This window comes from Bombus flavifrons, chromosome 3 (assembly GCF_040668555.2).
Source record: "Bombus flavifrons isolate JBK064 chromosome 3, iyBomFlav1_principal, whole genome shotgun sequence".
Lineage (NCBI taxonomy): Eukaryota > Metazoa > Arthropoda > Insecta > Hymenoptera > Apidae > Bombus > Bombus flavifrons.
Window position 1 is genome coordinate 11,546,127 of NC_138444.1, and position 13,865 is coordinate 11,559,991.

Sequence of the window (13,865 nt, forward strand, 5' to 3'; positions counted from 1 at the left end):
CCTCCACTTGTAGACCTAACTACTTGTTATCGTAGTTTAAGAATCTAGAATTATGCTGATAACATAAGAAGTCTTCTTAAAAAAAAAACTGTTGCAGAGCTAATATACGGCATTTTTTAAAACACGATAATCATTTATAATTTCTCATTATTTTATCGAAGATAGACTGTTTAATTTATTGTTCAAAAATAATTTCAGTCAGCACAGAATATTATAGTAAGTGTTTTTTACCAACACGTACTTAATATGATGTATTAGCGAGTATTATTTGCATTGACCTTGTATCAATCGTTGTATATATTTACAAAATGCAAATCTGAAAGTAAAGTTGCTAATCATCGATGTTTAATGGATTTTTGTCTTAGATCTATTTAAAAATAGTCACAGAATAATTTATGTACATTCATACAATAGAAATCATATTAATTCTAAAAATGTTTATTTTGATTGTTAATGAACCTTAAACGTTTAACAAAACAAAATTTCTTCTAAGATGATTGCTTATTTTAAGCTTTAAAGATTAATAATATTTTCTTTCGAAAATATATGATTTATGTATAAACATGCTTGAAAAAGGAGCATAATTGTTGCATTTAAATTTTCGAATGTAAACATTATTTACCTACTACAGTACAAACTCCAAAGATAATAAATAAACATAGATAAGGAGTATCATTAATATGATAAGACATCATATGCTATTAATGTAAAATTTCATTAGTACTGATTCAATCAATCTTAAATTCATTACATTTATTCAGTTATTTGACATTTTAATATATAACAAATAGAAATTGTCACGTTTAAATATTGTGACAGTTTAACATACAGCATAACCTACACGAATACAAGAGATCTAAGGAATACATTTGGAACAAATAAAAAAATATGGATACGTTTTGATTTTCATTGTTATCGGAATCTATCAGGAAGATTTGTTGTAAGTTGTATAAAGTTCATGTGAATAGTAAAAATACGAAAGTGATTAAGATTATTTGGATAAGGCTGCCATGTTTTTGCCCCACCGTTTTATTAGAGCAAACGTGCAATTTATAAGAAGCGTAGCTTATATCGGATCGGGTAGTAACTTCACTGCTTTCTCACGAATATTATCGCCAAAAATTTCTCAACAGTTTGATAATCCAGCACTTCTGTTCGCTAAAACATTTAGCGTTTCCTCTGGAATAATGACGAAAATAAAGGTAAGCAATTAGTAAAGCTATTTAACTGACATCTGTTAACGTTTATATATACCTATATATAAATATTTTTTTTCGTATAATACCTACCTTTCCTATATGAATTAATTCTGATAACATTTTCGGTATTCCAATAGTTATTTTACTTTATTTTATCTATTCCAAGAAAGAAATCTTTTTTATGTGATAAATAAATACATATAATAATTTTTTTTGCATAATTAATTTTATATTATCACAAGCATCCTATCTTTTTTAGGCTGGACCTGTTGTTGATATCTTGGGTGATGAAATGACAAGAGTCATTTGGGATTCTATTAAAGAGAAACTCATTTTACCATTCTTAGATATTGAACTACATACCTATGACTTAGGTATTGAAAATCGGGATGCTACTAATGATAGGGTGACTGTAGAATGCGCAGAAGCTATTAAGAAGTATAATGTAGGAATCAAATGCGCTACTATTACTCCAGATGAAAACAGAGTAAAAGAATTTAACTTGAAAGAGATGTGGAAAAGCCCAAATGGTACTATCAGAAATATCTTAGGTGGCACAGTCTTCCGTGAACCCATTTTGTGTAAAAACATACCAAAACTAGTACAAGGTTGGACTCAACCAATTATCATTGGTAGACATGCTCATGGAGATCAGTATAAAGCTGTTGATTTTGTGGTACCTGGCCCAGGTAAACTTGAAATCACATGGACTGGAGATAATGGGAAAAAAATTTCACATACAGTTCATAGCTTCAAGGGATCTGGAATTGCACAAGCTCAATATAATACAGATGAAAGTATTTTAGCTTTTGCTCACAGTTCTTTCCAATATGCTCTGTCAAGAAACTACCCCTTGTACCTTTCCACAAAGAATACCATTCTTAAACAATACGATGGTAGATTTAAAAATATTTTTCAAGAAACATATAATAAAGAATACAAAGATAAATTTGAAGCCAAGAAACTTTGGTATGAACATCGCCTGATAGATGATATGGTAGCATATACAATGAAGAGTGAAGGTGGTTTTATATGGGCTTGTAAAAATTATGATGGAGATGTTCAATCTGATTCTGTAGCACAAGGTTATGGATCTCTGGGTCTGATGACTTCAGTTTTAATTTGTCCAGATGGACGCACAGTAGAAGCAGAAGCTGCTCATGGTACAGTTACAAGACACTATCGTCAGTACCAACAGGGAAAGGAAACTTCAACAAATCCAATTGCTTCCATATTTGCATGGACAAAAGGTTTACTCCAACGTGCAAAGCTGGATAATAATCAAGATCTTAAAAAATTTGCAGAAACATTAGAATCTGTCTGTATTAATACCATTGAATCAGGTTTTATGACAAAGGACCTTGCAATTTGCATTAAAGGCATGAGTAACGTTACTAGATCTGATTACTTAGAAACATTTGAATTTATGAATAAGTTAGCAGAAAATTTGCAGAAGCAATTAAAATGACTTCAATATCCAAATCAAACATCAAAGTATTAACTATACATGGGAAAAATATTATTACTGGTTATGGGGAAAAGAGTTGCATCTATTTATATGTTAGATTATAAAGATGGAACATAATGACATGAATAAAAGTAAGATTAATATATTGTTATTGTGATTTTTTATAGAAATATATTCATCAATTTCAGTTTTTCTACTATATATGTATATTTAAATCTACATTTGAATATCTCTAAACAAATATTAATTTTAAACGAAATCAAATCGTTTTTCTTCACACTCTCTCTTATGATACCAAACCCTTTATCAAAATACCTAAATCATCGTTACTTGAATACGTACTTCACGTCATAGTTAATATCACATAAGCATTTTTAATTATATAATTTTTATTCAAATATATCGTCGCTCGTAAATAAGACAACATTAAACTATTAGACATAAATAACAAAGGCAATAATGTTTTATAGCAAATATCAATTAAATAATACAAAAAATTTAGTACACTCTTCTTTTAACCTCCAAGATAAGATGTATATATTCTTCTTCTCTCTTCCACCCTCTCACTTTTACATGCGCGTATGTATGTAGTGTTATTAAGGTATTATCATTATTATTTTTAATTTTACTAATTATCAACTGATTATATCGAAACGTCTTACCTTATGCAACAGAGACCTTAATAAATTTATATCCTTTAAAGATATAAATAATGAAATTAACTATATTTAATAAATGAAAAACAAATAACTTAATGATATAAATATATATATGCTACATATATAAATGATCAAAGACAATCTTACTGATTTTTACGCATTAAGAATATTTACAATGAATAATTTCAATATTATGTACTTACTAAATACAATTCTTTAATATTGCATAATCGATAAAAATAAAGATAGCAAATCATTTAAATTTTGCAAATTATGTAACTTTTGATAATATAATTTTTGTAATACTTTTGTATCTTCATTTACAAATTACTATACAATAGAACAGTATAAAAAGTACAAAGTCAATATAATTTCAACCTTCACATATGTACTTACACGACAAAGAAATAATTAAAAAAGAGAAATCTAGAATGGCGCTATGTATATACATCTACTATTTGATTACTTTGGGTTAACTTTCTTTTATATTAAATGATAACATTTTTGTTATTTTGTTTTATTATAATTATCCTATTTTATAAAAACTTTTTCATACAAAATTCGATGAACATTAATTTTTTCTATCTCATAAAAAAAGAAAAGGTACTTAAAGAAACAAAAAAGAAGGGGTTATAAAGTTTTCGTTTAGAAGGTATAAGTCTGCAATGCTTATAATGCATAACAGTACATAACACATTTTTTATCAAAAAGTAGATACATATATACTCTTTTTTTAACCTTAGAAAGAGAAAGAAAATTTAGAAGTTCTTTTTCTGGAAACTCAATATATATTTGAACAAGAAAAAATGTTGAATATTGTGTGAATAAAATAAAATATCGAAAATTGTATTTTATAATAAAATAAAGATACTAAATAAATTATTAAAACTACATAAAAATTATTGAAATTCGTAGATAATTTTCCAACGATGTGGTTTTCTATTTATCGGCTAATACTACAAGCTTTTAATGATATAACGGAATTCGTAAAACAATACAAGCAGAAATAACAATGCGACATCGACAAAGTTTAAGTAATTGCTATCCTACATTAAGTGTTAAAAAAATAAATTATAATTATATGCTTTGATTATCATTCCAATAAGAAACATCTTCAAGAAAATGACGGTACTTGAAAGCATTCGTATCTTAATCTCTTATTCATTATATGTACTTCTATACTTTCATTACTATGGTACTCATTTTTTACCTATACACAAAAAAAGTTAAAGATAAAAAACTTAAGAATGATAACTATATAATCATCTCGCATAAGATAAGTACATGTCATGAATACAATTTTCCTACAAAGTATTATAACTAGCCTGCGAATATTTATGGAAATTCATATATTTATGAACATGACTAAAAAAGCGAGATATAGACAAAAATTTATTTCACCTACTAAATAATATAACGAGTACATAATATTTTTTGAATATTTCATATATATTTTCTAATTATCTGCATCTTTAAATGTCTTAAAAATGCATAAAACTCCGCAGTCTAATTATAGTATGAAGTAGCGGAGGTAATATTGTTTTTCAAAGTAAAGTCCAATGAATTCGCATTATTCTCAATATGGAGGCATTTTTAAGTGATGAGATAACTTGCTTCCACTACTTAACGAGTTAAACCATCGTCATCATCGGCTCCATTCTCTTCTCCTGCAGCTGTATCGAGGGCTGCAGGAGAAACCAGCCGGAGGAAGTGGGAGGAGTGTGTGGATACCAGAATCAGAATCGGAATTGCAGATGGCGCCTGACCTGCGCCACTTCGCCTCGCCATCGTTCTGTCCGAGTTGGTGAAAGAGGAGGGAGGGGCTGGTTTTCTCTCGTAGTCTTTCTACGATTCATCCTCTGTTTCGTCGGCTACTGGTTAGCGCCGATGACGAGGTATTCGAAGATAAATCGCGGTACCCGAGATAAATCGAGCTAACCGTGTCGAGAGGAGAAAGGAAGGAAAAGGAGGGAGGAAACAAAGGTTCCAACGAGCGTATCCGATTTTTTTTAAGCGTTAAATTAAATCGTAAAAGCAATCGTGATGTTAAAACCCGGTGCTCGTGGTTGGCTGCGTATATCGATTGATACGTGATCGTGGATTTATTGGCATATCTATTTACGACCGTCGCTCAATCAGAAGATAACCTGCTTCAAGCGAATTAACTGCTCGAGGTTTGTTTTTCAGTCAACAAGATCGAGTATTTAATTTCCTTCTTGTTTTCCTTGGTTTTCTTTCGTTTACGATATGCACACGCTCCGAACGGTACCTACTAAAATCGTCGTTCGTCTGTAAACCGGAAATTGCTTGGAGAAACGGAAATCGGACACGCGTTTCGGAAAACTGATCTCCTTTCTCTTATATTCGCATATTATTGCATTGGCGATACTTTTTTTATCGTTTATTGCTTATATACTTTATTATGAGGAAAAAATTATAAAAAGGATCTTCATATAAATTATGATAAAAGGAAGAAACTGTACGCATAAAAATATGTTACGTTCTAGCTGTACGTTGACTCGTTGCGCGATTGACCATTGTATCACATAAACCGGATGTCAAGAGTAGGAAAAACGAGTTATTGGAAATAATTATACGCAAGATTCTGAAACGAATAGTAATTGTTGTAAATGAAAAAAGGAATCAATTTACTTTTATTGTAACATATATTTAAGATATATTCGTAATAATCGTAATGTGAAGACTTTAGAATTTGTAAGTATACTATTAATTCCAAGCAACTGTGTTAAACAAAAATCTATATAATATAGTAATATGTATATTGAATCTGATAATCGGTAAACTTTTTGTCTTTTAGAAAAACTTAACTTTTCGCTTGAATTAAATGTTAACGATCTTAAAAAATATATAAACTGGAATACAATAAAATATAACCGCGATGTTGTTATATGAACTATTAATGAGGTTACAAGATTCTATTGTTATTTTGATAATTCTGTAGAAACTGATGTATGAAAAATCGGGTGAAGTTCGATTGAATAGTATCGTTTTATCCTTGGAATTTAGTACGGGAAGTGATCTCAAAGAGGTAGGATTTCTTCGTGGGAATGTTCGAACGCGCTCCTCGTCAGCAGTTTTACTAGGAAAGAAAAAATGGCGCCCATAGCCTCTAGATCGCGCGACCACCGAGTAATGCTGTACTCGTACTTCCGTAACGTGTACCAGCGCACAGTTCCCTATTAGAATTCCATAGATTGTTCACCGAGATTTCGAGGTACTTTTTATTCGACGAAAATTATGCCCGAGATGAGGACCGTATATCGAATCCGTAATTTATAATTGTGAGCAAAGCCATTTTTAAAAAATCACTCGTGAGAGATGTACACACGATATAAAGTGGCTTGTCATTGATGTCATCGGGAAGAAGACAGACGTGTAGAACGATGGAAAAGTGAATGTTGTATTCCTTTTATCCTAATACTGTGATTCAGAAAATCGAATAGAAATAAAAGGGTATCTCGATGCGCGATAGGGAGACTATAGAACAGACGTGGGGCAGAATAAATCTTGTCCAAGATGTCAGGAAGGCTACCCCGTCTGCGTGCACTTCGTCCACGACCCCAGCAATTTAAAACGGAGTCACATAAGGAAGGTAACCTTAAAGAGAATCGTCAGGGAGTCGTGATGAGGGAGCACGAGTTGCAAAGCGACAACGAAGACATTTCGTACAGTGTCAAAGACGATGTCCCAATAAAAAACAATTCAAAGCACGAACACGAGGAGCTCGATTGTTCGGGGTCTTCACAAAATTACGAATGTAAAACATGCAAACCACCAAAACCTCTATCAAGTCTTAAGGCGTATCTTGATCATCTGAAAAAGGAGCACAAACAAAAGGTATATTATTTTTAATTGAATTATATCAATTACTTATGTTGTAAGAAATGTTTAAGTATTACTTCATTGAATGAAAATTTAATTAGTGACTTTTTATATATTTTTAAATAAAAAATGGAATCAATATTATTTTGAGGGAGAAATAAATTATGTAGTTCTAAAAGTAAAATATATCTATGTAGTGTATTATTAATAAAATAATATTAATTGGAGTACCAAATACGATTTTTCTTATATTTCAAAAAATAATATTTATATATTTAGGATACTTTTAATAAAATGATAACTTTTAGGGGAAATTCATACGTGACACTGGAAATCGATGTTCTATGTGTTCATATGTTGCATTAAATTCAAGAGATCTTGAAACTCATCAGAGAGTACATCATTTAAAGAGAAGGTTTTTCCGATGTGCTAAGTGCTCTTATGTAACACATGTACGTGCTCGTTATACAAAGCATGTGAAATATCATTCCATGCCAATGATCAAATGTGATGCTTGTGATTTCCGTACGCCATATAAGGTTAATAGAAGCTTTACTAAATTTAACAAATTAGAATTTTTTTGTTAGATGAAGTATCAACAGATAATGTTTTCTTGTAGTGGAATTTAGATAGGCACACTAGAAATCATGGAGGAGGAGGGGCTTTTCAATGTCGTGCTTGTAATTTTACAGCTGATATTAGACAAAGTTTAACAGTACATGAAACTAATCATCATGAACCTCCTGTGGGTCAAACAAATCGTAAATCTAGCACACCTTTTGAACGAAAACCAAGAAATAGTCCTAAACGTTACAATCAGGTAATATAATAACTTATTCCTTAAGTAATAATTAATATAAATAATAGATAACTGAAAATATATTAAAAATAAATCAATTTCAGGTGGGTGCAAGTGATTTTCGGGAATCACTACATATATCTACAGGTACAACAGTCTCAATCAGTCCTGGAGATTCATACATTTCTGATCAATCCATGGAAGATAAGAGAAGTGCAATAGCTAATGCAGAATGTATAGCATTGAAGTGTGAAGAAAAAGGTTGTCAATTCATTACTGCATGGGATTCTGAAATGCAACGACACCTGGCAGAATGTCATGCTCCAATTACACCAAATAAATCCAGAAAACCACTGCCAATGTTAATTCCTCTAAGTCCTACTAAGCTAAATTGTGTTAACTCCAGTGGACCTTCAACGACGTTGTTAAAAGTTCCACGTGTTAGAGTAAGACCGGAACTCGCGCAAATTGCAAGAGACACGGAACTGGCAAAATTATATGGAAATAAAGAAGTTAGTTATTTTTCTTTTCTTTTTATTAAATGTTGTCTATACCTAATTGATTATTTTTATGATGTTTTAATAATTCAATTAAATTTTTCACAGGTCAGCAACTTAAAGAAGGATGCGAATAACTCGGCCGATTTATTTGAAAAAAAAAATGCGTCGTTCTTTGATAAGCTTAAGGAAAAGCTTACAACGACAGCGTCAATTAATAATGGAGTACCGGAGGTAGCTGTAAGTACTACGAACGATTTGAAATGCTGGTGTACTTTTAAAGCTAGTAGCATGGAAGAGCTGGCTTGTCACAAACAAATACACCACACTGCTCTAAGTGTATCCGTGGGCACAACGCGTTGCCCGAAGTGCAGGAGACGTTGCAAAAGTTCGACTGATCTACAAGTGCATATGCAGTGTTGTCACTCGACAAGCAACGATACGTCAATACACAATAGCTTAGAAAAATTATCAAATTGTTCAGAACTCCGTGTGACCTCGTATCGCGGTGAATATGCATTCCCAGCGCAAACGGATTGGGACGTTAATCTCAACGGACTGAATTCCTCTGGATCATCGGTATGGTGTTTTATAGAAATAATAATATTTACTTAATGCGTGCACATGAACAATATGGACATACGCACACAACAAACAAACAAATAATAATAATAATAATAATAATGATAATAATAATAATCGTGAAAAAATTGCAATACGAGAGTCAACAGATCTGACTATTTTTTTCTTTAATTTGTGTAAATTGTTTTGAAATATGTTGATTGCAAGCATCCCGTACGGCCATTAGAATAATATATTTAAAGTTAGCTTAAAAACTATCAATTTTTGTTCTTCAAAGTATGCAATGCTATTTTAAGTATTTTTGTAATTACGTTAATGACAATGTTTTTTCTTTTTTTTATTTATATTTTATATATTTTTTTGTTATTAAGAATGTGCTTTAAATGTTACTTACGGCAGTCGAGACCATAGACAGTTGTGTTTCCGAATGTGTTAACACTTAATTTTGATAAAGGTAGTCAAATCTTTTGTCAGGTTGAAGGTTCTTCGACGCATCCAAGTGGCCGATGGGTATACAAATGCCCGGATTGTCCATTTTGGGCATCCACCGCAAGTCGTTTTCATGTTCATATTGTCGGTCATTTAAATCGGAAGCCATTCGAGTGTTCCCTATGCGCGTATCGCTCTAACTGGCGGTGGGACATCACAAAACATATTAAACTTAAAGCAGCTAAAGATCCAGTTCATATGACTGCCAGGGTACTTATGAGGGATGAAACAGGTCGACGGAATTATTCCAAATATAACAAATATCTTGCACAGGTGAAAGCATAAATTTCACTTACATTTAAACAATTCTTTTATTAGTAAAGAAAAAGGTGCTTGTCGATTTTTATAGGCGCACTGATTTTTTTATGGTTTTAAAATCACTCTATGGTAAATTTGTTTATCCATGACAAGCATGTGTGATGATCCTTATGAATAATGAGAAAAGCTGAATTACATATTTTTTTAAAGAACCAGAGAAGATAATGAAACACTCAAAATGTATTAGCTGTATCGAAGCGCTTGGACACTTGATTGGTGTTATGATGTTAATCTGATTGCAATTACAAGCATATTCTTAGTAATCAAAACCGACATGATAACATTGAAAATGTTCCATACCTCTAAAAGTGACTTTTCATTTTATATGGAACTTCATGTTTTAATAATATAAAAGAAATTTTCAGTGTGCCGAATAGTTGTTTTTCTGCTGAATAATAAGTTGTTTTTCGTCGTGCAGCAGTGTATCGCTTATGACAAACAATTCTATATTGTACGTAAACTTCTCATCTCTTTCTTAGGTCGAGCAACAGTCGTGGGATGATCAAAACATGGAGGAACGTAGCGTGGAAGAAACGAATTCTGACGAACCGCCAACTAAGTTATTCATAATGAATAGCAACGAATATCGGCAAACATCGGATCTCTCGTCTTCTCCTATTTCGATCGTGTCTCCGAATGAAGGAAATCATAATCTTAACACCATTAACATCGGATTGAAACCACCACCGCTTCTTAAAGCTGCTGCGAGGAATCGGGGACAGTCTTTACTTAAAAGCAATTTGATTTCCTCTCATTCACTATCAAGTGGATCATCATCAGCGACAATCGCAGAGGAAAATAAACGTACAATGTGGAAATGCAAACGTTGCAATTTTCGACATTGTAGTAGAGAAATTGTTTCTATGCACGTTAAATCTCACAGTGAGCCAGCTGACCAACGCCATGGAGAAGAAAAAGTATGAATATTTGTAGTTGTTTTGTTCATTTAGTTTTTTTGTTATTAGACACAATATATTCGTAATATATATTTGTTTACAGAATGTATTTGGTTGTGGAGACTGTCCATTTTCCGCATCTGATGCAGCAACGTTATCGATGCATAGAGTTCATCATCGTCCAAATTTGGATGCTATTTTTAAATGTTATTTATGTCCATATTATGTCAGCACAAAAGTGTATGTATTCATATAATGCTATTATCATTAAATTTATAATATTTTTGGAAGATATTTATTTGTTTTATCTTTACAGAGAGCTTTTGGATCATGTCAGACTTCATGGAGAAGAGCTCGCCGTTGTGCACCAACAGAGTATGGAGTACAATTTCCCTACCAAGTCTAAAGCACATCGAACTTCAAACACTGATAATAGTAAGTTAAACAAATTCTTTTTAGCATTAATATGATTAACAATAGTTCAATACTAAGATTTTTATTCAAGCGTTAATTGGATACTTAAACATTATCATTTCAGGTATTAATCGCACGAAACAAGAGAAGTCTGTAGAGCAAGTGATTCATATCACAACGCAGAGCAACGTGACTTGCTTCACTAATGTTTCGAAAAATTCCGGAGCGCCACCGCCATTGCTTCTTGATACACGAGCACTGCCTGAAGCTCCATTAGTATGGGTGTCCCGACCAGATGGTACACTAGCGAAAATGTTAAAATGTCGTCACTGCCCTTTTGTATCTTCGCGACGAGCAGAAGTCCGGGACCATGAAACCATGCACCTAGATACTCCTAGTAATGGTCCTGTGGTCGCTTGTACAGATTGTAGTTTCACTTGCACACGGCGAGAAGTCATGGTTGCACACACAGATATGCATTCCGGATCTTTAGGCACTGTTCATTGCTTGGTAGATGATTCAAGGCCAGATTCGCAGCAATTAAGCGATTTGGCTGCGCTTCTCGGCTTTACTCATTCTCCGGTATTAGGTTCGGAACCTGATCTACGAGACTTAAGACTTGTGCATTGTTGTAGCAAATGTCCAGCGCGATTCCTTTGCGAAAAGGAATTAAGAATACATTTAAGATATCATTCTACAGAACTAGCTTATTCTTGCCAATGGTGTTCTTATGCTGCTCGACAACCGGCCCATCTTTTAGCCCATCAGAAGGCACATTCTACGGAGTATCAAGAGCGCACCAAATATTTGTTATCTTTGTACGGCCAGTCACAGCGATATCCTCCCCCTACCACAGCTTGTGTCGAAGCAAATAATCAAGATTCAAATAATTCTACACCTACTGTCGCATGGATTGTAGTCGAAGTTACAGAAAGTTCCAACAACGGGTTTAATAGTAGCATGAACAATACAAATCAACGAACTGGCAATCAAGTATTCACTTGTGCAAAATGTCCGGCTCGTTATTTCAAATTGGATGCTCTAGAATATCATATGACCTTGCATGGATCAAACAATAGATTTAAATGCACTGAGTGTGATTATTCGTCGAAAACGGCTCAGAATTTAGTGAAACATCAGGTAGTTCATAGACGTCAAAACGAAGCGAGCGATGTAACTTCAAATCTGTCGCCTCCTCCCGACCCACAGTTTGGACTTTTTATGCGTGGGAATCCTAACTTTGTATATCCTGGTTATTTAAGAAACGGCCGATTAAAAGAAAAGCGATATAAATGCCATAAATGTCCTTCTGCCTTTGAGAAACGAGAACAATACAGAGTTCATCTAACTCTGCACGGTGCGAAACAAAGATATCGCTGCGATACGTGCGACTATTCCGTAAAATATTACGCTAATTATATTCAACATCTAAAGAAACATCAGGCAAATGCAGAGGCGCAAGCTTCACGTAGACAATTTGAGGACGATACAATTACCATTGATAGCGATAATGTTTCCGATAATATAGGCTCCATTTCACGTTCAGGAAAGACGCTTAAGTCACCCAATAATTCAGCTTCAATCATGACTACAAATGGTATATCAGTGTTAAATTTTGGCGGAGCACAGGCCTCGAATCAAGATAAGCAGTCCTTAATGTTGCTACAAAAGAAAGGGATACTTCTATCTTCTAACGACGAAGTGGAGACGTTACGTTGTCAAAACTGTCCGTTTTCTACGTGTGACAAAGACATGATGGATGCTCATAAGCGTCGACATGGCATTGAAAGAATGACACCGTCTTGTCCTCATTGCGATTATATACCGCGAAAAGATGAGAATGTCGGCGAACATATTAGATTGCATTTTACAAGACTTTATAAACCAGAATCCTATCTTATTATAGAATTATTAACATTGACAATGAAAAAGATATCTTCAAACGGAAAGGAAGAGAAACAAAAGGCTGCCGAATTACTTTTTAAAGAATACGCGGATGGAAGATTTTTTCCTTTTACCGATACCAATTCCTTTGGGAGTCCTCCTACTGTGAGCAGTTACAAAGAAAAAGTCATAGTCGATCCAAATACAGGAGAAACGAAACATTTAACTGTTTAGAAAAAATTAAAGTTGTCAAAATAATTGCATATTGTACATTTCTCTGTATATAACAAATATGGTGCATTTTAAATGTATGAATATTTTCTAGATTCATTGATTCAACAAACTATAAAAGAATAATGGAGAAAAAACTGTTACGTTCCAAATAGTAGGTTATAAAAATCTGCATGAAGAAATGAACATAGTTAGGCTTGTAGTATTGCTACATGTACAGAAAGAAATTTCGATCAATAATGATATCTGTAATTGCTACTGTATTTCTTATAAATGAACGCGATCATGATTATAATCATTAAAATGAGTATTTTTCAGCGTCATGCTTAACAAATAGGAAACAATGCCATACTTTGTTCATATATTAAACATTTTCTCACATGCATATAGTTTAATTTTATTGTATATAATATCCAAATCCATGAATCTTGTACAATACAACAATAAACGAATGCTATATACATGTATAGATTTACGTTCACGTGTTTTCTAATATCTCCTAAGTTTTGGCAGGGTTTCTCTTGTTAATTTTTGTTCCAATTATAATCTCGATAATGTTCGAATACATAGGAATTGTTTCATGGAA

The 13,865-nt window shown here is 32.8% G+C and overlaps 2 protein-coding genes across 6 annotated transcripts; both read left to right on the forward strand.

Annotated features, from left to right (window-relative positions):
- Positions 1–636: 636 nt before the first annotated feature.
- Positions 637–2,815, forward strand: Idh (isocitrate dehydrogenase [NADP] cytoplasmic). Its single transcript, XM_069110324.1, has 2 exons — positions 637–1,202; positions 1,459–2,815. Exons 1-2 carry the CDS (start codon positions 1,011–1,013, stop codon positions 2,665–2,667), a joined length of 1,401 nt encoding a protein of 466 aa, XP_068966425.1. The 5' UTR covers positions 637–1,010; the 3' UTR covers positions 2,668–2,815.
- Positions 2,816–5,068: 2,253 nt separating this feature from the next.
- On the forward strand, positions 5,069–13,748 carry LOC138178428 (zinc finger protein 91). Of its 5 annotated transcripts, none has more exons than XM_069110278.1 (12): positions 5,069–5,500; positions 5,834–6,041; positions 6,145–7,184; positions 7,478–7,708; positions 7,789–7,989; positions 8,073–8,480; positions 8,574–9,044; positions 9,522–9,809; positions 10,334–10,771; positions 10,854–10,990; positions 11,067–11,185; positions 11,289–13,748. In XM_069110278.1, exons 3-12 carry the CDS (start codon positions 6,864–6,866, stop codon positions 13,280–13,282), a joined length of 4,608 nt encoding a protein of 1,535 aa, XP_068966379.1. In that variant the 5' UTR covers positions 5,069–5,500; positions 5,834–6,041; positions 6,145–6,863; the 3' UTR covers positions 13,283–13,748. The 5 variants fall into 5 exon arrangements, with proteins under 5 accessions (XP_068966379.1, XP_068966382.1, XP_068966381.1 ...); XM_069110281.1 differs by having other exon boundaries at positions 5,072–5,500; positions 8,574–8,705; XM_069110279.1 differs by having other exon boundaries at positions 5,074–5,221.
- The last annotated feature ends 117 nt before the right edge of the window (positions 13,749–13,865 follow it).

Coding starts and splice junctions, on each gene's coding strand:
- Idh (XM_069110324.1), top strand. CDS start 1,011: ATGTTTTTGCCCCACCGTTTTATTAGAGCAAACGTGCAATTTATAAGA. Junction 1,203..1,458: donor GAATAATGACGAAAATAAAG/GTAAGCAATTAG, acceptor TATCTTTTTTAG/GCTGGACCTGTTGTTGATAT.
- LOC138178428 (XM_069110278.1), top strand. CDS start 6,864: ATGTCAGGAAGGCTACCCCGTCTGCGTGCACTTCGTCCACGACCCCAG. Junction 8,481..8,573: donor AATTATATGGAAATAAAGAA/GTTAGTTATTTT, acceptor AATTTTTCACAG/GTCAGCAACTTAAAGAAGGA. Junction 9,045..9,521: donor TGAATTCCTCTGGATCATCG/GTATGGTGTTTT, acceptor ATCTTTTGTCAG/GTTGAAGGTTCTTCGACGCA.